Source organism: Lipotes vexillifer, unplaced genomic scaffold, assembly GCF_000442215.2.
Source record: "Lipotes vexillifer unplaced genomic scaffold, Lipotes_vexillifer_v1.1 scaffold1624, whole genome shotgun sequence".
NCBI classification, from domain to species: Eukaryota; Metazoa; Chordata; class Mammalia; order Artiodactyla; family Lipotidae; genus Lipotes; species Lipotes vexillifer.
The window spans coordinates 252,485-274,781 of NW_006772955.1; the positions used below are offsets into that span (position 1 = coordinate 252,485).

At 35.1% G+C, this 22,297-nt stretch overlaps 1 protein-coding gene across 1 annotated transcript in view; it reads left to right on the plus strand.

Moving 5' to 3' along the window:
- Positions 1-22,297, plus strand: part of LUZP2 (leucine zipper protein 2) — a 437,054-nt gene that overhangs the window by 235,290 nt on the left and 179,467 nt on the right. The window contains exon 5 of the mRNA XM_007447947.1: positions 767-829. Within this exon, the coding sequence (XP_007448009.1) occupies positions 767-829 (63 nt within the window). The remainder of the gene's footprint in view (positions 1-766; positions 830-22,297) is intronic.

A 22,297-nucleotide genomic window follows, 5' to 3' on the forward strand; every position in this document is an offset into this window, starting at 1 on the left:
GGAAACATCATGGTTTCTCTGGTACAGTATTTATAACGTTCCATGCTTTTGAGGTCAGGAGCATCACTATGCAATTGCTCTCAAACCTGGCCTTATATAAAAATTACCTGGAGCATGTCTTGAGTAAAGAGATTCCTAGGCCCAACCCTAGAATTTAACTTTGTTTAAGAACCACATTTTTAAAAACTGAAGTTTAGACAAGTAAGCGAATCACAGTCATAACATGCATTTCTCAATTTTTAAAATTTTTTTAAACTTTTTTATTATGGAGAATTTCAGACTCACACAAAAGTGGAAGTAGTGTAATAAATCCCCATGAATCCATCAGTTAGCTTCAAGAATTAACAACACATGGCCAATCTCATCTCAAGCATATCATTCTCTTGTCCCCTCTTCATTTTTTTTTTATACAGTGGGTCCTTGTTGGTTATTTATTTTACATATAGCAGTGAGTACAGTCAATCCCAAACTCCCTAACTATCCCTGCCCCCCAAATGAACTTATTTATAAAACAGAAACAGACTAAAGTAAAAAAAAATAATAATCTTTTATTACATAAGAAAAAGTTATGTGATATAACTAGCGGATATATTTATGAATTTGGCAATAAAAATGTGGATAATGAAATTTTTAACCCTTTGTTCTTTTTCAGTATTTGTTGACAAAGAGATAATTTTATTATACTTCAAAAATTGTGAAAATAAATTTATAAAAGCTATAGAAATGAATTTGAAATATGTCTACATGATATTCTATTTATTTTCAGATTGCTTTTTTAAAGACTGAAATGGAGAGAAAGAACAAAATGATCCGAGATCTCCAAAATGAGGTGAGACATATTTCAGGAAAATTTCGTACAAGTCAAAGAATATACAGAAACAAACATATTGATTTGCCATAAGCTCTGGGGTATGATCACATGCAAATATGTCCTTTAGTTAAGTACTAATGGAGAGGAACTATAAGGTTAAAACTTGAGTATATAATCCCTACTTTAACATATATTTGATAATGTTATTAGTTCGTACATCTCCAGGTCATTTTCCCTTCTAATTATATTTTGCTTGGGCAATGTTAAAAATTTATTTGTATTTTATAAATGTATTTGTCTACCAAATGACATCACAGGCACTGAAGAAGAGAACTAGTTAGAAATGGACCTTATGTTAGGAAAAGTCAATCTAGAATGAAAAATTTATGTGAGGTAATCTTAGAGTGATGTAGGTTTGAAATAAATAAGCTGTAACTGCTTTCCTTACAGCCTTTAAAATGTAAGGATCCTATAAAATGCTGTACGATTTTTCCTCCTTTTGACTTTTTGTCTACCCTGTTACATAACTACTTTATTTTCTAAAATTTCTCCATCATATTTGTATTTCCACCTTTTTATTTCTTTTTTTCCTTGAATGAAATTAGTTATTTAGAACTATTAAACCGTGATTAATTAAAGATACATCTTTAAGGTGGATTTTAAATCCCAAATCAACTGCTTTAGCCATTTCTAGTTTCCTTTGTTCCCCTTCCTTCCTCCCTCCCTCCCTCCCTCCCTCCCTCCAGAGAATTAGCTGCATTCCTGACTGCAACTCAGAGTTGCTAGCAGCTTTTGGGTGGGGGTCAGTGGAAACAGGAGAAAAATAAAGACAAAACAAATAGAGAGTACCTGTGACACTGGAGAGGAATTTCAAGAAGAATAAAGGCACATTTGCTAAAGTGGCAGGAGGCACAACCCTGTGCTATCCAAAGCACAAGCTTAGGTCATGGACTTTGTTTCCAGCAGCATCTACACCAACTGAGGGATAGAAATGATCCTTCTTTCCTTGCTTCCTTCCTTCCTTCCTCCCTCCCTTCCTTCCTTCCTCCAATCTTTTGAGACATTTCAAATACACATGAACTACATTATTCCTATATCATTTACACCTTCATGCCCAGGTTAAAAAATAGACTATACAAATGCCTTGGTATCAAGATTCAGCATTTGTACTCTGATCATGACATTAAAATGGTTTATCAAATGTGCAAAATGATGTATAGATAAAAGGAAAACAAGAAAAGTTTTAAGTGTCTTCCTTATGATTCTATTGTATTTTCACTTCTTTCTAATGATTTTTTCTTCTGAGTCTTCTTAAGAAAGTCTAATGAGATGGACTTGATAATGTTTTCCCTGAGGCCTATATCTCGGATTTACTGTTTATGGTGGAAAATGTCAGTAAACTAGAGTTACCGAAATACCGGTTGTACTAGATAATTTCTTGTTCTCTGGGGCTCAGAGAGGGCCCGATTACTCAAGTCTAAAACTTTCCATGGATCATTTAAGACAAAGGGAATGTTTAAAACAATGTTAAAGCCAGTATTAAAATAGGAAAGTACATTTAGACGTGTATACACACATCCATGCACACACACACACACGTACACAACAACAACATGAACCCCGTTGTATAAGAATGAGAGGATTATGGACTAATTTATATCTCTGTGTGTGTATTATCAGTTAACTTTTCATCTTACATAATTTTTTAAAAATCTAGAATTTAAGGCGGAAGCTCTTTTAAAACCAAACTATAAATTATTCATATCAGGTACCTATGAGGATTAACAGAATATTTTATTTCCTTCCACGGGATCATTTTTTAAGTTTATTATTAATTTTCTAAGTGTATAGGCTAGAGTAATTAAAAAAGCAATACAACTCTTCAGAAATAATGGCTGCCAAATGTAAGCTTTGTAATTAAATTTGCTACTATTTACTTTCATCATATTGAAAATCTGCAAGGTGATACTTGATAACCAGAAAAGTCTTTGACTTCTCTAACAAAACCTAATGGTGAACATATATTATCAACTGAATGCTTTTAATTTGACTCCTTTTTATTAATTCATTGAAATTTTAGATTTGTTATTTTGACAAATAATCAGTATGTAGAGGTTAAACAAAATACTTGGCCCATACTCTGCACAGTAAAATTATACGGACACTACCTGAAAGATTTTTGTTCAGGAGTAATAAAATAAAAAGGCAAATTGACTAAACAAAATACAGAGAGGTGAGGGAGATCATACAGGTATAAAGAGATTTCTGGGAGAAGATCAAAATCTCCTGAATGACTTCTGAGTGAGGATATTGGGGAAGTCCCAATTTAAGAAGGGACTTTTGAAAAGTTATTAAAGAATGATCTATATTTTTTTCATATGTGAAGGTAAATATCTTAAAAGGCACTTTTATGTTAGAAGCTAGACATTTAGTTTTTAAGATTTACCTCATCCCTTGGAGGGGGAAAATATTTAGATTTTATTTTTAGGCAAATGCTGTATAGGGCGGAAAGCATTTTGATTTTTCCATCCAGGCAGTCATATCTGGAATGGAATATATGGGACCCCGTGATTCAAAGACTGTGTTCATAACTGGGAAAGAACATCAGAGAATATTTGGAGAATATGGATAGCAAAGTGAGAATGCAAAAGAAAAAGAAATAGGAGATTTTTTTTTTTTTCAACCAAGAAAGTTAAGAGTGAGACTGAAAAGAGTGTAGCTATGAGTTAATCACAGTATTTAAAGCTCCTTTATTTTATCTGTCTCTGTGGGTATCTATGTCTTCACATGGACATCACATTTAACCTGTGTCTGGGATTGCTTTTTTTTTTTTTTTTTTTTTTTTTTTTTGCGGTATGCGGGCCTCTCACTGTTGTGGCCTCTTCCGTTGTGGAGCACAGGCTCCGGACGCTCTCGCTCAGCGGCCATGGCTCACGGGCCCAGCTGCTCCGCGGCATGTGGGATCTTCCCAGACCGCGGCACGAACCCGTGTCCCCTGCGTCGGCAGGCGGACTCTCAACCACTGCGCCACCAGGAAAGCCCTGGGATTGCTTTTACTCACAGAAGCTTTATTGAGATTTAGGGGGTCTCCAAATTTCAGGTCTAGGCCTTCTGCTTTTCTGCTTATATTCTCTTTCATGGAACATGCAAGTCAAATCTATTCTGCCACAGTGTGTATTTCTTTGTACCAAATCACCTTATTGGCAATTAATAAATGATGGAATGATGTCAGTAAAGTTTGAAAAATTGTGTTGGTTTATATGTAATTTTTCCCAACATGTTGAGGTTTGAAGCAATCAGGGGAAAGCCTTGTCAAATTTTAGAGAAAAAATTTATCATACAAAGACAAAAAAAAATATGCAAAAGGACCTCCCTTTAGTACATGTAGTTGTGTTTTAGTGCCTTCAAAACATTTTAAAAAATGTTTCTTACTGCACCAAGATATCTGACTAAACTGTGAATATAGAAGACTCTGAGGCATTCCCCCGTATTAAAATAAGAGATTAGTGAAAAATATGTATCAGAAATTAATTCTGATGATAATCTACTTTATTAGAAGTCAATTCCCTGTAGGGTCTACATCTCAAAAGAGAAAACAGTAAATTCTAAGTGTAAGACTGTGCAAAGGATTGAGTATGATTTGGGGGATAAATGCTAGAAAATATTAAACTGTGGTTATATTTTTATTACCATTGTCATTATTTTGTTAATATTATGATCACAAAATTACACAGTAAGTGGTCTTCCTCAATCACAAATTTCTCATACATCCTGTATTTTTAGTGTACACATTTGCAGAATATGTGACTTCTCACAATGCAAAAATTGATTTATAGTAGCTATCTCACCATTTTTTTAGTAACGTCCTAATCTGTCTCTAATTCTGATGTCTCTTATGTAATCCGTTTTATGCATTCAATTACTTATTTTGCATATTGTATTTGGATTTTGTATGGTTACAGCAAATGTAAAAAGTTGTACCGGAAAGAAAAACAAAGAAACAAAAACACATAGCCTTTCTTCTCTGACTTCCATAACTGCATCATCATGTGATATAGACAATCTTATTGACTCCAAAGCTTAGAATTCTCTTTGACTTTGCACTTTTAAAGCACTTTCTCGCTATTGTCATTTCTTATTTTCTTTAATTTTATCCACTGTTTCCCCTAGGATAAAATAAGTTTCTCTATAGTGGTTCCAGATATAAGAAAGAGATAAGTAGGGTAATACATAGGTGTTGAAATATTAGATAAATTAGGCATTGAGACAAACATCTCTGATTAGTTTGAAACTCCTTAATGAAATGTGAGAGTTTGATAATGTTCAGGACTTTTCAAAGGAGTACATAGCTACAAATACTTGAATTAGATTAGTATTAAAACATAGTCTATATTAAATTAGTGAGTACATAGAGATAACAAAGGGAAGGGAAGAAAAGTGAAAGGAAGAGAGAGAGGGAAAAAGAAAGGAAGAAAGGAAGGAAGGGAGGAAGGAAAGAAAGGAAATGAAGGAAGGGAGGGAAGGAGGAAGGAAGGAAGTAAAGAAGGAAGGAAGGAAGGAAAGAGGGAAGGAAGGAAGGGAAGGAGGAAGACAGGCAAGTTGGGGAAGTAGCCCCACCCCAAATCTCTTCTGTGATGGTTTGTTTTAGTATAGATTCTTATGATTGATTATTTTCCCGAGACTCATTCAAGATAGTTCGAGGTAAGGAAAAAATAAGAAATCACATTTCTAAAATGGTAATAATAAAGTCAGGAACCATAAAAGTGTGCCTTACTCTGCCAGTGATAGAAATCAGAAATTTGTCAAAACTACTCTCCATAGCAGGTTTTCCCTCTCTCTATTTCATGGCTCCATTTTCCTTTCTTTCTAGTCTCTCAGTTACTTAGCTCATCTATTTTTCGCATGGCTCGTATAGTTTAACCCAACTTTGAAATACTAATCTGCCTTCTCTATCTCCTACTAATAACCAATTTAATCTTCTTTAATGTTTTGTTTTATTGCTGTTGTAATAAGTGCCTGGGGGGAAAGTCTTGCTACAGTCAAGTCACTGGCCAATCTGTGGGTTTCCAAAGGGTTCCAAATAATCATTGACACATATCCAGGTATATGAGGAATAAAACATGGGTTTTTAGGGGCAATGTGCCAGTTGTGACAAAAAGCAACCTCTGATAAGAAGAAAATGACTTATTAAGCCATTTAAAGGACTCAACAAAATGTTAGGAGAGGTGCATACGCATTTTGTAGGCTGAGCTTAGGAACAACTCCACAAACAAACCCCAGAGCTGTTTGTCTCAAGGCAGGGCTACCTCTGCCAAGATCAGGAAGCTGCCAGCCACCTTTATATTCCCATCACAGGGAGCTCTGGTATCACATAGCCATATCCCTTGTGCATCAGACCATGGATAACATCTAGCCTGTTTTCCCATGTAAGTAATTGCTGTATCTGCATTTTGAAGGGATCATATCTGATTGACAAAGTCTAAGTCATGTCTGCCCTAGAGCTGCAATGCACTTTAGAAACAGAGAGGATTTGATTTATTTCTAATATGTTTGCTTTCATATTTCCTTGGGAATATGGGTTTAACACTATGAAAAACTTTCACATTGTGGAAACGGTGTTCCAAAATTTGGTAGCTAGTGTATTAACAACTTTTCTTTAAAAAAAAAAAAGGGTTAGAGTGTGGTAACCAGCTTTAGTATATGTTATGTCATCACTGAAGGGCTCTGAGTGGTTGAGAGACATGCTCTAACACTGATAGAGTATCCAGTTGTGCATGTGTGTATATTACAATATCCTGTGTGTATACATGGCCTCTTGCCTATCCTTTAACATGTGATTTTAGCTTTGCTTTTGTATGGACTGTTTCCTCAACTAGATGCTGACTCTTCAAAGTTAGAATCCTACCTTTACTAAAATATTATAATTCAGATTTTTTTACACACACAAAACAAACACGGGGCTGGGACTCTGTGTACAGTGAAGATAAATGAAAACCATATTTAAGTCCGTTCTTAGCACCAGTGACTTCAATAAATTAAATAAACATTGGACACCGTGTCCAAATTTGGAGATTGAAGCTTGTTTCCCTAATTTGCTATTCTCTACAACAAGGATAGTTAGAGACCCAGCAAGATATCAGAGAATCTCTGACCATCTGGAAATTATTAAGATGACAGAAAAAAAAATATAGGTGCAATATGTGTATTTTTCAAAGGTGAGGATGTAGATTTTCAGGGAGAGTCCATGACTGAAACAAAAAAATAATAAAGTCAATAACCTCTGATCTAGAGAAAACTCTAGTAAATTTTAAGAAAACCCATTTTCCTTCAATTCTTGTGGCTGTAAGTCTCTGTAAAATAAATTATTCCATCTTCTTGCCTCAATAAGGACACTCAAGTGAAGATGATGGGATATTTTAGAATGTGAAAGAGTGCTCCAGGGCCATCATTCTGAAATGGTGCCTGCAGATGAAGCTTTGTGAGAGTTTGAGTTGAATATGTACTGAGTCCAGGACATGCTTGAGATGTTTTCAGATAATTCCATCACAACTTTCTTACTTTATTCCTTCTGGTTTACCTTTTAAAATGATGATTTCTGAGAAATTTTGGCCACCTGGTTATTTTGATTAATTGTGTATCCATTATCTAAAGTTTATTATAACCCATTTGTACTAGGTCCTAGGGCTACTGTAATAAAGTAACACAAGCTGGGTGGCTTAAAACAATAAGAGTGTACTCTCACCATTCTGAAGGACAAAGGTCTAAAATCAAAGAAATGTCACAGGACCATGCGCCCTCTGAAGGTTCTAGAGAATAATCCTGCTTTGCCTCTTCCTACTTTCTAGTGCCTCCTGGCAATCCTTGACATTCTTTGGCTTGTCAAGAATCTCTGCTTTGTCTTCCTATGGCCTTCTCTATGTATCTCTTTGTTTTCTACTCTTCTTTATGGACACCTCTTATGGGATTTAGGACCCACCCTAATCCAGTATAACCTGATTTTAGCTTAATTACATGTGCGAAAAACACTTTTTATTAATAGGGGCACAACTTAAGCTTCCAGGCAGACGTGAATTTTAGGGTGATACTATTCAAATGCCATTTTGTATATTCCAGGTAAACAGCTTAGGCAATTTTTTTTCTAAACAGACAAAGAGAGAACATTTTATTAGGTATAAGTCTTAGCCAATGTTTCAATGGGGAAAGAGGAAAGACTTTTATTAGATATAAATCTGTCTATGGAAGTACTTTAATACTGCTTATTTAGATGCATATATGAGGTTTGTTTATATATTCATTTGTAATAAACATATAACTTAATTCCCAAAATTATCTCAACATTTTGCTAGTTCCTGAGATATACAAATATTATAAATTTCAATGAACACAAAACAATCTCTGATCATGAAGGGTGTAAGGAACAGAATTTAATATTATATAACAAGTAACATATTTTGCCATATAATATGATACAATAATAATTACACAATTTGCACAAAATATCTACAATAAAAACAGGTTGAAATAAGCATTTTACAATAACATATTGTAAAGGGGCCGATGAAGGCAATAACCTACTCAGGCCACTGAATGTGTCATTGGAGGTGTGGGTTTTGGAAGGAATGAAGTGATTAGAACTTACGGCTATTTATTCAGAATCAAGAAAGCAAACAAAAAAAAGTGAATACTTCAGAAGTTTCCTTGTAGGTGAAAAGATTGTTAGATGTTTATTGCTGTGAAGAAAGTAGTTAATTTTGATGATTATAGCTGAATCCAATTTCAGGCCAGTTGACTTGCAAAGAGTAAGTAATGCTGTAAGTATGTGTTACAAAAATGGGTTGGAACAGCCAAACAGATTGACACAGCCAAAGAGTAATAAACAGGAAAATAAATCTGAAAATTGCCACTATCAGATACAATTACTTCAGTAAACTTTCTAGTTTGCAAGGACATAGAATTTTTACTCAGTGTTTCTGAAGTAAACCAGGACTGCTGTCTTATGGGAGATTATGGTCTACCAAAAATCTCATTTTATTTACTGTTACAATCAATTAATTCCACCAGGTTCTAATTTCCTGCTTGAGAATGTTGGATAGACGCTGACATTGTACACAATTTTAGGAATAGTTTTCAGTTGAAATTGTGTCTTTAGCCCCTGGCTGCATCTGGATCACTATTTCTGTTCTATGATAGAGGAATGTCTAGTATTCTCTGTCATGCTTCAGATAAAGGGGAAAGTTTGATTTCTTAATTTTGCGTCTTCTGTAAACATTATTTTATAAGTTTTAAGCACCTCAGAATATTGCTAATTTAATAAATGAGAAAACAATGTGTGAGAGACATTTAGCATATGTTTAGACAGTTAGCTTGTAATAAATGGAAACTATTATCATCATCATAGTTATTATTGTCATTGGGTTCTGAGGTAATATTTGTTCATCAATAAGCAATACTATGGAAAACTATTTGCTTAGAAAATGGTCTTAAACAAACAAACAAACAAATACATTAAAACTCCATATTTCATTTAAATATAAATACCAAGGTTAGACAGGACTCTCTCTAACTACCGGACAGTCTCATTCCATCTCTCATAGTGTCTCTCTCCACATGGCAGACAAGAAGTCCAAGAACTGTCTGATTAATATTCTGCCAGCTTAGAAACAATAGCCAAATGAGACCATTTTTTCAGATAACATGAACAGAAAAATTCCCAGGAAAGAGCCTATATTGTTTGGATACCTGAGTCAATCATCATGGGCAGGGGAGTAGAGCATTTTGGCCAAGTCTGAGTCACATTTCTATCCTTTTGTTAGATGGGAGCAACCCGACTCAAAACTGGGATGAATTTGCTACAGGAAAGAAAGGTTCATTGCAAAAGATTGCCTAGATATTGGACCAATAGCATAAAATGTATAAAGAAAACCATCAAACACTTCTATTACTCTCTCTTAGCTTCACCCATTTTCTAACCCTCAGATCAGAGCAGTAAGTAATACTTTAATCATTTCAAGTCCCAAGTCATGCATGATGTATTTGCATCACCATATCTTTGTTAGTAATGCTCCCTTGCGTATAATTTCACCCTCATTCCAAACATATTAAGGATCTTTACTTCTCTCATTTTATATTTATTGCTACATTCAAATGCTTAGTAAAAATGACCTAGGGAAGCTTTAGTCATATAGCATTAGGTAAATGATCTTCTCTGTTTGTAATAGCTTTGTACATTAATTGCCAAAACCTTGAAGCAACTTCTTTCAGTAGGTTAATAGATAAATAAACTGTGATAATCCAAACAATGGAATATTATTCAACACTAAAAGGAAATGAACTATCAAGCCACGAAAAGACGTAGAGGAAACTTAAGTGCGTATTACTAAATTAAAGAAACCAATTTGAAATGTCTACATGCTGTGTGACTCCAACTGTATGACATTCTGGAAAAGACAAAACTATGGAGACAATAAAAAGGCAAGTGGTTTTGTGGGACTTCACTGGCGGGTCAGGAGTTAAGACTCCACCCCCGAAATGCAGGGGGCACAAGTTTGATCCCTGGTTGGGGAACTAAGATCCCGCATGTTGCATGCACGGCCAAAAAAAAAAAAAAAAAAAAAAAAAAAAGTGGTTGTCAAAGGATAGAAGAGAGGGAGAGATAAGTAGACAGAAAAAAGAAAAAATTTACGCATATGAAACTACTCTGTGTGCTACTATAATTGTGATACATGTCATTATACGTTTGTCCAAACTATTAGAATGTACAACACCAAGAGTGAACCTTGTAACAAATGTACCACTCTAGTGGGGGACTTATAATGGTAGAAGCTATGGCTGAGTTGGGGTAGGTGGAAGATGGGAAATCTCTGTACTTTCCTCTCAACTTTGCTATTTAACTGCTCTAAAAATGAAGTCTATTAAAAATAACACACAAACCTACAACATGTAGTTCTCACCCTATTAACAAAATTTTAAGTGTACGGAGTATTATTTACCATATACGTATTTGTTTTTTAAAGATATAAGAACAGAAAAGTTATATTTACTTTTTAAATTATGTTGTTTATTTATTTATTTATATTTGTTTATTATTGTATCTTTTCTGGAAAATAGTAAGAACTTGATAAATATTTGTTGAGTGAATAATAAATAATGCTTCAACAGGTTATATTTATGTAAGTTGTATGGGATAGGTCACTGTCCATAATTCATAGTAATGAGTCCCCAAACTTATGAGAGTTATTCCTTAAACCAACTTGAAATGACTTTGAAAGTCCTAGAGAATCAGAAAACCTCATATTGTTTAGAAGCTGCTAAAACTTGCTATCCCAAGTTTTTTTCATATGGAGCTGGAAGGCAGGGTATTGTACTTTTGGTTCCCTCACATGCTGCAATGAAAGAAGAAAACCACAAAAAAAAAAAGAAAGGGAAAAAGAAAGGGAAGAAAGAAAGAAGGGAGAGAGGAAGGAAGCATGAGAAAAGTAACTTGACTTGGGCTGATTATTGAGAGAGTGGAGTTTTTACCAGCATCTGGTGATTTTGTCACCTTGGAGAAGTCACTACTTTTATGTGTGTCATTGGTAAAATAGGGTTTTACATGAAATGATCCCCTTGATTCCTTAAACTCCAAAGTTTATAAATTCTTAATCTGTAGAAACAGTAACTCATAAGCTGTGAGTTAATATCTAAGTACTAAACTCAGGATAAATTCCAAGAAGATGGTCATTAGTATTTCAAACAAATCCCTAAGTAGCTGTAAATTGTGTTTGGATTTACTTAGAGCTTTTTATTCTAGGAGTGTTTAAAAATATTGACCACCAAAGTAAGCAGTTCTCTAGTACATGTCATAAATAAATGTAAAATGCATAGTTATCAGACCATCAAGCAAGAATTTTTTTAAAAAGTGTTTTCATCATTTAACCTATATTTTTAGTGGTAAAATGTAACTTTAAAGAAAGTTGGTTTAGAAAATCATTATTTTAAGGTTTATTTCTAGTGAGTGTACAAGTTCACAGAATGTTGGAAATATTTTGAGACTATTACTTAGGCAATTATAAACTATTTTTCCCCTTCAGAGGTGTAGAAAAGACCAGTGCTTAGGACAAAAATAGGTGTCACGGTACTAAAAAAGTTAGTGGTACTAAAGTACACCAGCTTCAAATCATATCTTTGACACTTACTATCTGTGATACTTAGATGTTATCATCATATAAGTAGAAACACTCACATCCACTCCCACAGTTGTTATGATGGTCCAAGGAGATAATAGTTATGAGAACAGCTATAATTGTGTCCCTCCTTGTTCTTCCTAATAAATGTTATCTCTTAATATATGGCTTGCACAAATTAAACGTTACTCATGGTATATTTTTTAATGAGTTATTACATGGAAAATACACATAGTAGGCTGAAAAATGGCCCCAAGATAGCGGGTCCCAGTTCCTGGAACCTGTACCTATTTTACCTTATAAGGAAAAAGTGTCTTTGCATATGTGATTAAGGATTTTGAGATACTGAAATTATCCTGAATTATCCTCGTGGACCCTAAATGCAGTCACAGTTGTCCTTATTTGACACACACTGAGAGGAGGAGGCAGTACAAAGACAGAGCAGGGAGATATTTGAATATGCTGCCCTTGAAGATAGGAAAGATGAAGCCACAAGCCAATGGATGCCTACAGCCATGAGTTGACTGGAAAGGACAAGGAACAAGTGCTCTCCTAGGGCCTCTGGAGAGAGCTCAGCCCTGCTGAAAGCAAGATTTCAGCCTGGTGACTTCTGACTTTTGGCTCCCAGAACTGATAGACAATGAATTTCTCGTGTTTTAAGTCACCCAATTTCTGGTAATTTCTTACAGTGGCCTCAGAAAACTAAGACGGTAGGGATTGGATGAGGCAAGTTTCCAGGTTATTATTAGCAATATTTCTTAAGTGTATCATATGATGGCAGATTCCATTTTCTCCTATTAATTTTGAAACTGAACTGAGGCTCTAGAAAGAATTCCATTCACCCACGTGATCCATTTTATAGGTGATGGTTAAATAGTCATCTGTTTTATCTTAAATCGTTATTTATTACACACTTTGGTTCTGGGCACTGTACTCAGCAGGGAGGAAATAAAATCAGTAAGGTTTTCCAAGCCTTAATCTTTCCAAATTTGAGTCTTGTATGGGAAAGACTTCTCAAGACAAAATAAAATGATGTAATAGTAATAAAACCTGTACAAGTCATACCTTGGAGTTACTGCGTGTTCTGTTCCAGAACACTGCAATAAAGTGAATTTCACAATAGAGTCACATGAAATTTTTGGTTTCCCAGTGTATATAAAAGTTATATCTAGTAACTGTTCAGTAGACTTACAGCTAAAAAAGAGCAATGTACACACCTTAATTTTAAAATGCTGTATTGCTAAAAAGTGCTAAAAACATCATCTGAGCCTTCAGCGGGGTATAATCATTTTTGCGGGTGGAGGGTCTTGCCTCGATATTGATGGCTGCTGACTGATCGTGGTGATGGTTGTTGAAGGCTGAAGTGGCTGTGGCAGTTTCTTAAAATAAGATCACAATGATGTTTGCTACATTGATTGACTCTTCCTTTCATGAACGACTTCTCTGTAAATGCAATGCTGTTTGATAGCATTTTACCCACAGTAGAACTTCTTTCAAAATTGGAGTCAGTCCCCTCAAAGCCTGCTGCTGATTTATCAATGATGTTTATGTAATACTCTAAATCCTTTGTTGTCATTTCAATAATCTTCATAGCATATTCATCAGGAGTAGATTCCATCTCAAGAAACCACTTTCTTTGTCATCCATGAGAAGCAACTCTTCATGCATTAAAGTTTATCATGAGATGGTAGCAATGCAATCATACCTTCATGCTTCACTTCTAACTCTAGTTCTCCTAGCTATTCCACCACATCTGCAGTTACTTCCTCCACTGAAGACTTGAACTGCTCAAAGTCATTCATGAGGATTGGAATCAGCTTCTTCCAAAGTCCTGTTAATGTTGATATTTTGAGCTTTTCCTGTGAATCACAGATGTTCTTAATAGCATCTAAAATGCTGAATTCTTTCCAGAAGATTTCCAATTGACTTTGCCACGATCCTTCACAGCTCCCTCCCAGAGGGGCAGTTCCTGTCCCTATTCTTTTGTCTGTTTTTTCTTTTTTCTTTTGCCCTACCCAGTTACATGGGGAGTTTCTTGCCTTTTGAGAGGTCTGAGGTCTTCTGCCAGTGTTCAGTAGGTGTTCTGTAGGAGTTGTTCCACATGTAGATGTATTTCTGCTGTATATGTGGGGAGGAAGGTGATCTCCGCGTCTTACTCTTCCGCCATCTTGAAGGTCTCTCTCAACTGTGTTAAACATTCTTGACATGTTAATTTAACTGACTGTTACAACAATTTTGTGGAGTACATGTCATTATTATTATAATGATGATGATGATTATTATTTAATAAATGAGGCTTAGCATGTGGTCCAGGGTAACACAGCTAATGAAAGAGATGTTCTGGGACGAGTCTACATTGTTTCACAAAGGAGAAAGAAAAAATGCTACTTTGGATGTTTGTATATCCCATACTAGACTATTATTACATGAATCCTGGGATATACACAAAATTTTCTTAACTCTTTTATTTTTTAAATGTAAGAAAGGGTGTGATCTAATGAAAAGAGCCTAGGAAGAACACCTAGTTCTGCCATTTAATAACTGTTCCAAGTTTGGAAAATGACTTAACTTCTCTGAGCCTGTTTACTCATTTACAAAATGGGTTTAATAATATTTACTCCAAATTATATTTGTAAATGCTACATTAAATAATATATACAAGTGTCTAGCAATGTCTCAGCAAGTGACATTATAATAGGATGTATAAAAATCTTTTCCTACAAGTATTCAAGGTGAATTAATTGGAAGGATTTATGAGGAACGAGTATTTCTTAATCACTGAGTATTTGAAACTATCAAGAGGTTGGAGAAAAATGGTAAGATATTGAAGCACACACAAGGCAGGTGCGAAAGAAGAGACAAAGAAGCAGGGCAAGTATTGGCAAAGTGAGGAGGCCGTGGGTACACAGGCTATTGAGAGAAAGCCTAAATTTCTAGTTAGTCCCCCAAAGATAGGAAGGTTTTAGGAAGCACCTCCTGACTTCATACTCTTTCCTTTGTCAACATCTCTTGGTTTTTTTCTCAGAAAGAATTTGCTCAGCAAATATTTATTAAGTGACCCACATAGGCCAGGCACAGTGATAAAAGGGACTTGAGGCTTGTAGTCTGAAGATTCAGAAAAAATCTCTGGATGTTATCTTAATCTTTGAAAATTAGAGCCAAAGTGGTCGTGGAGATGTTCTAGCCCACCATTTTCTAAACTGTGTGTCTTAGTCTGGATTTTTCCTGAAATGGACCCTGAGACAAAAATCCAAAACTAAGTATTTTAGAAAGAAACAGTGGCAGGGGATGGAGAAGTAAGACAAAGAAGGGAAGGTAGACAATTAAAAGTGATGGAATGTAATCATCCTAGAGAAAATTTTGGAGGACATTGTAAAACTTCTCTTGGATATTGGCTGAGGATAATTCCAGAGATTTCAATTCCATGATATTCATCTCTTGCAGCATAAGCAAGAAAAGGGTGCCTTGGCAGAAAGCCCCCCAGCAAAGAAATACAGATAGTAGGATTCAGATGGTGGATTGACTTGCATGGAAAGACCTGGATGAGAAGATACAGATAGGCTGACATTATGATCTGTAAACATGAGTTACATTGATACTAATTTATAAAGAGTATTTAACGGTCAAAAATCTTTGAGAAAAAGCTGGTTATACTCCAAGACTTTTATTTTTCTATCATTTGTGTTTGTGTAGCTTCAGCATAGGAACATTCAATGATATGCTGGAGCTGGCTCTTATCACTTGATGAGAGCTGATTGCTAAATATTCAGGAATTTTTTGAGTCAGTTATTAAGCTGTTGGTAGCTTGAAATTTGGTATTGTGGAAATATTGACACCACAGAAATTGGCAAATGTCAGAAATCGGCCTTCATCACACCCAGATGTGTTTATCAGCACATCACCAAAATCACACAGATTATCTCAAACTATTTAGACCATCAACACTTAAATTACTGGAACATTGTATGGGATCAGTGTACTGTGTGGAATTCACTGACCAAATCCAATTGCTGCTTTTTACAAATGAGGAATATGTTGATAGTGACTTGTTCATTAAAAACAAAATTTCCATTATATATAAAAAGAGGTAAAGACATGTGGATCCAAATTATGTAGTCAGAAGATATTTATAACCCTGTTGACAATATTCTTATGGTTTTTCTTATCAATTTAAATTACCCTAGTAGTTTTTATTTCTTTAGCTTTGTTTCCTGAAACAAGACTTTGGAATATAGAAGAAGCTGCCCAAGACAAACTTTATTAAAAAGCCTTAGTCCTCTCCTCAGAAGGGTCTCTCTGGTAAGATAGGCTCTATGGAATCTACAGTCTTCTATGGAATCACATATGAGTTGTTTGAAGGCTATGGGTTGGCTTAATAATAAAACAATAAAAATTAAACAGACATTTCATTGATAATTTTATTAAACATATTGTAGTGTAAACAGACCGACTTACTACCCTTCAAAGAGCATAGACCAAAAAGAGGAGAGAAGTGATCTGGATACTTCATACCAAGTCACTCCTTGGTTATAGCCCATTAAGATGTCCAGGTCGTTGACATTGACAGGAGATGTTGGAGCCCAGTGGTTACAGGGTTTACCCTAAAAAATGGAGCTGAGGTCAGAAGAGAAATAAAAGCACTGTCATTAAATAGAATTCAAGTCACTCCTTAATTATTTTGAAGTGTGAGTTTGCAGGAAGCTTATACTTGGCATTGTCAACTTTGTAGGTTAGTTGTGAAACAGAACTTCATATACAAGCAATAGAAATCAAAACAATAATGGATCTTTTAATTCTCTTAGAGTTTATAAAGCACTTTCACTTATGTGATCACCACCAATTGTAAATTAAAAAGTTAACCATGGAAACAGATGATACAGGTACTATTGTCATGTCCTCAAACCCAACTAGTTCAAATAATTTGGGGGAGGTTTAGACAGTATAAATACCAATAATGTTTAGTTCATGCCTTTGTGAAGGTCAGTAACATGTTATTCCTGTGTTTATTTAAGCTTCTGACTAATTTGCAGTGTACTCAGATCTAAAGGTTGGCAAATTCCAATACTCACATAACCTTTCCTGTAGATATTATCTGATAAAATAAGGCTTAGAAAATTTAATTCTTTCTCTGCCAATCTATAGAATGGAAGAAGCAGGTTTCAAACCCAACTTCTGACTCCAAAAGCCCAATGTCACATTCTCTAGTGTAGGTAAGCCTTAGGATGTGGAGCTAAAAAAAATCTAATACATTGATTTAATTAAAGTTCTTATATAGAATTACTCTATAGTGCAGGGACAAACCTGTCTGCAATGTAAACTTTAACTGTCTTTACTATATAAGATGTCCTCTACCACTCAACAGGAATTTGAATATCTACAATCCTTAACCCGTGATATATTTAACAGCCACATGTAACAAATCTTGGGCATCAATTCTAAAATTAAGAAAAAGATTTTCTGTTTAAATTCCATATGTGTGTATTTCAATATAGAGTAATCAATTATATAAAATAACAGCTATAATGTAGCCAACTACATATAAGAACATACACTTGTTCAGTTAGCATTCAGTGTCATGTTCTACATTTAAGGAGTCCCTCTATTTGAAAAATATGCTGAAAAAGGTCTACACAAAAAGAAACAGTTTTACATGGGATCCTCCTTCTTATTAAAAAAAAGAAAAGCATCTCCACAATCAAGATTTGGAAAACATACATATAAGTTGAAAAATATAAGGGTGTAGAACCAGATCTGTATAGAAATTTCCGTCAATAAAATTAAAGAAACAAAATGAACCCTGACATACTGAGTTATAGAAATGACCACTGAACAAACTGCCAATGGGCTAGAGAACTAAAAGATGACTTTACTCATGATTTTCTTTATGAAGTTTTCCTAGAGATACTATTTAATTTAGAATTACTCTGGCTTAATGTAGAGATGAGATATTGTTTTAGTGATTTATAGTCATTTCATTTTATTTTGGCAAACAGGTGAAATCAGTCCTTTCGGAAAGAGAAAATACAAGTCCTTAATCTATTACCTGGTCATTAGCAAGTTTTCCTATTAAGAAAGGATGGCATGATTTAGATGGCAGAACAAAAGTTTGATATCAAAGAGAGCTGTGTTTCCATGTGAGCTCTATCACTTATTAAATGTATGATTCTAAAGCTGTTTCAAATCATTTTTTGACGAAATGCAAAATAAAACCAAACAAATAAATGAGTGAATAAATTTTTAAAATGCATGTTGCCTTGGAAAATTTTATAAACCTCAAGCTATTCAAATGTGGAGTCAGAAGGGGATAATCTTAACTTGCAGAATTGCTAAGGAAGCAAACTAGCAACTGGTTGACATGTCACGGGTGATCAGTGAGTTGGTTTTCTTTTCCAGCTGTTCACTCTTTCGGCATCCCATTCCTGTTCCCATTTCAGCATCTCACCTGAACCTGCCACCTCACATTCCAAGGACACATTCTCTTCCCTCATCATTTTCCCTTAATTTGTGAATATTTAAGTGTGTGGAAGAAATAGACTGCATAAGAATAGTACAGTCAATGCTTAAGGTAGATAGGGAATGAATAATAGAGGAGGAACATGTGAGAATTAGCATTCTTAAAATGAGGGGTTTAAATAACTTTTTTTCCTTTATTTTCCTCTGTGAGAAGGGACAAAATAGAAATCTTTAAATTTTCCTCATACGTGTCTTTGTATGTGTGTGTGTGTGTGTGTGTGTGTGTGTGTGTGTGTGTGTTTGTCACTGTGAAGTAGCTGGATTTGTTCAGGCGACCACTATATAAAAATGAATTATAATAATATAATACAAGAGTGAAAATGAGAACTTGACTCACTATTTTAAGTATTAAGTGTTTCTTTTACGTTCTTTACAGTGGGGAAAATGGCTATTAAACGCTGCAAAACCACAGTGGAGTCCACACAAATTGTTTTCCCCACTAAAGTACTGAGTGCCAGCATTTAAACTGCATATAACTGCAGAGGGACAGCTAGTTTACATGGGGTTGTGTTCTGGGTCATTGACAGTCCTATGTTTTTGTTAATTTATTTTTGCTTATTATGAAGTTACTGGTATCCATTTGGTTGTAGATTTCAGAATTGGGACCTATATTTGTAAACCTCAGGAAGTCAAAGGAGAAAATTAATTAGCATACATACATACGTACACACACACAACACACGACACAGATAAATTTTATTTATAGATTTATCTAAATTTCTGTGCATTTTCCCTGAGTGGTAGTTAGCATATTAGTAAAGCCATATGAAAGTGCCATTTTTGTAGGTTAAAAATAACTTAAAATTTCATATGATTCAACCAAAAAGATAAAATAGACACAGTTGTTTTAAGGATGTACATCAAGATATGAGTCATTCTTTGTGTATGGAATTCCATAAAACCTGGTTAGTATAATTTGAAAAATTTTAAGCCATTTCATTTAATTATAAAACTGGTGCTTCTTCATTTAGTTCAACAAATATTATTCCATGACGATCATGTGCCTGAATTACGAAACACTATTTAACAGAATAGCCAATATACTTGCTCTCATGAAGTCTGAACCCCGTAAGTTTTGCTTCTTTGATTGAATGCTAATTAAGACACTAATCAACCTTTAATATCTAATAGACCTCTCAACTGTAGCATATCCACAACTCACTTCCTGATTCCTTTTAGGACAGACTTGTCATCTTCACAGTCTTAGCCAACTTAATCCTTTCTGTTATTTAACCAAAAATCATGGAGCCATCTTTGATGTTTGTCTTTTATGTGTACCCCATAGTCTGTCATTCTGGAAATCTTATTGGGTCTACCTTTACAATATACTCAGTATGCAGCCTTTTATTCTTCCCCTGTATGGCACTCCACTGTGGCCCAAGCCACCATCATGTCCTTCTAGAATTAGGTAAGATCATCCATAGGGAGTGAGTGTAGATAAAAGAGAGAAGGGATCCAAGAGGGTACTTCAAGTTTTTAAGGTCAGGCAGTGCAGAGACTTGCCAAGGAAACCGAGAAGGAATAGCCAGAACCATGGGAAGAAATTCGAGCGAGCATGAGAACCTGAAAAACAACAGGAAACCAACCAAACAACAAAGAAAAGGTGATTCAAGGAAAAGAAAGCTATCATAATTTGCCATTTCTCCCCAGGACTTATTAATTACTTCACTGGGAAAGTGGGCTACAGTGTTTTATCAGAGTTGCTTACCAGCCTAAAATAAAGAGTATGACAGACCTGTCCTTATAACTTCATTTAGTGGTAGAAATTTGTAAAATATATTTTCATGTTATTTTATTGGGACGGATTGCACGATGATGTTTGATGTAAAAAGATGATGGTGTATTATATAGTGAACATTTCTCTCCACATTTCTATGGATATTTCATTGATATTGAATATCACCTTGAAATTCTTATTTATTGAGTCCGCAGGTCAGTGGAAAAGCTTATGAAGAATTAAGAAAAAAAAACTGCCTGTCTTAAAAAAGCCATCTTCAGTTTCTCTTCTGCTGCTGAGTTCATTGTTTACTAGTAACTAAAGACTCCAACAACTCAAGCCACATGAAATATCAATAACAATTTGCCAGTTGTTCTTACACATAATGAGCTGATTCCAGAGAGTGAGCTATTTATTTTCCAGCTCCCCTGATGAGTCAACTAATCTCTCTTTACCCTTTAAAGATAGGGGTATGTTTTTCCATGGCACAGCTTACAGGGCTAATGTAAATATTGGTGAGATAACATCTGCAAAGCAATTTGAATGTCACACAAGGAAAGGTAAAATTAGATTCTTCCTGTGGGTTTGCATGGATTAGGGATGAAGGTAACTTTTTTTCAGGTAGCGAAAGGGAACAAAATGATATATTTTGCCTAGCGAAAAGATTAAGGAATGGGGCATGCATTCTCAGAGAAAAATCTAGTGAATAGATGGTGCTTTCACTAGGCATATGCATATCTTAAAGATGCACATGAAATCCTGAATTGCAGTAAACCTAAACATCTGGATTTTGGAAAACAACTTTCATCCTTTTTGTTGTGGTTTGTCGTATACATTACACCATGCTACCCAGGAGTCTTTTCCTTCTTTTCTCTCCACAGTCAGTCCCTCTCCAGATCTTATCTACTCTTTCTCTTTGGCATTTTGCTAATCACCTATTGCCACATTGATGCCGTTTTATTTCAGACTGACTAGTCTTTCATGTTGGCTAATGTTGTCATCTCCCATCTGATCTCCTGGCCTACAGTCTTGTATTTCTTTACTCCATCCTCAGTATGCATGGCATACACAGTCCTCCTTGCCTGGTCGCTGTTTTCTTTATCCCAGTCCTATGCCTGTCACTCCAGAAATAGAGCTTTTGCTCCACACATGCTGAATTGCTCAGTGCTGTTTTGCATGTCTGGCTTTTGAATGGTTCTCATCTGAGACACCTCTTCTTCCTTCTACAGGTGGGACAGCAAAGTATAGTAGACAGGAGCAAAGGTTTGGGCTTGTGTTCAAATCCAGCTTCCCACTACATGACTTTGGCAAAGTTCTGAACTTTTCTATTGCTTTACAGTTTGTCACCTATAAAGTTGAGACAATAATAGCACCCACCCCAGTGGCTCTCATGAGGATTAACTGAGATAATTAGTCTTTGTAAAGCATTTAACACAGTGTTCAGCACCTAGCAAGCAACTGGTAACACTATTATTATTATATTTTGCCCAATTCCAATTTGTACATCATGTGAATCAAAATTTGCTTCTTTTCTGTGAAACTTTTCAAACATCTATATTCCCCTAACTTGAGGAGAATTAATTACTCCCTCTTTTGCCATAATCTTGTACATTGTAGATAATACTAATGATTAAAATTATTTGTTTATGTATCTGTTTAGTTCATTGGACTGTGAAAACATTTATTTATCCAACCTTGTTTCTAGGTCTAGAGCCTCACACGTAAGAGGTAATTCATAAATATGTATTGAAGGGCTGAATGGCAAGTGAGATCAAGTGGTTTCTATCATAAAAGCCTAGAGAGATAAGAGAGGAGTCCTCTTCTTCATTCCTGGAGAATGTGTCTGTGGTCCTCAAAGGCATCATGGAAAAAATGGACTTAGTTCTGACACATGTGGATATTCTCTTTTCTTGTGTTGTGAAATTAATTTTCTATGGAGAGCAGCTCTTTTCCTTTCAGTTTATCCCTGGAGAAACTCTTCCCCTTCTTCCAACTTATTTTTTCATTAACCCACAGAGCTAAAATAGTTTCTTCAGTACATTGTCCCATGTAGCTTATGGTAGTTTCAGCTTACGTTTGCTCAAGAGGAAGTAT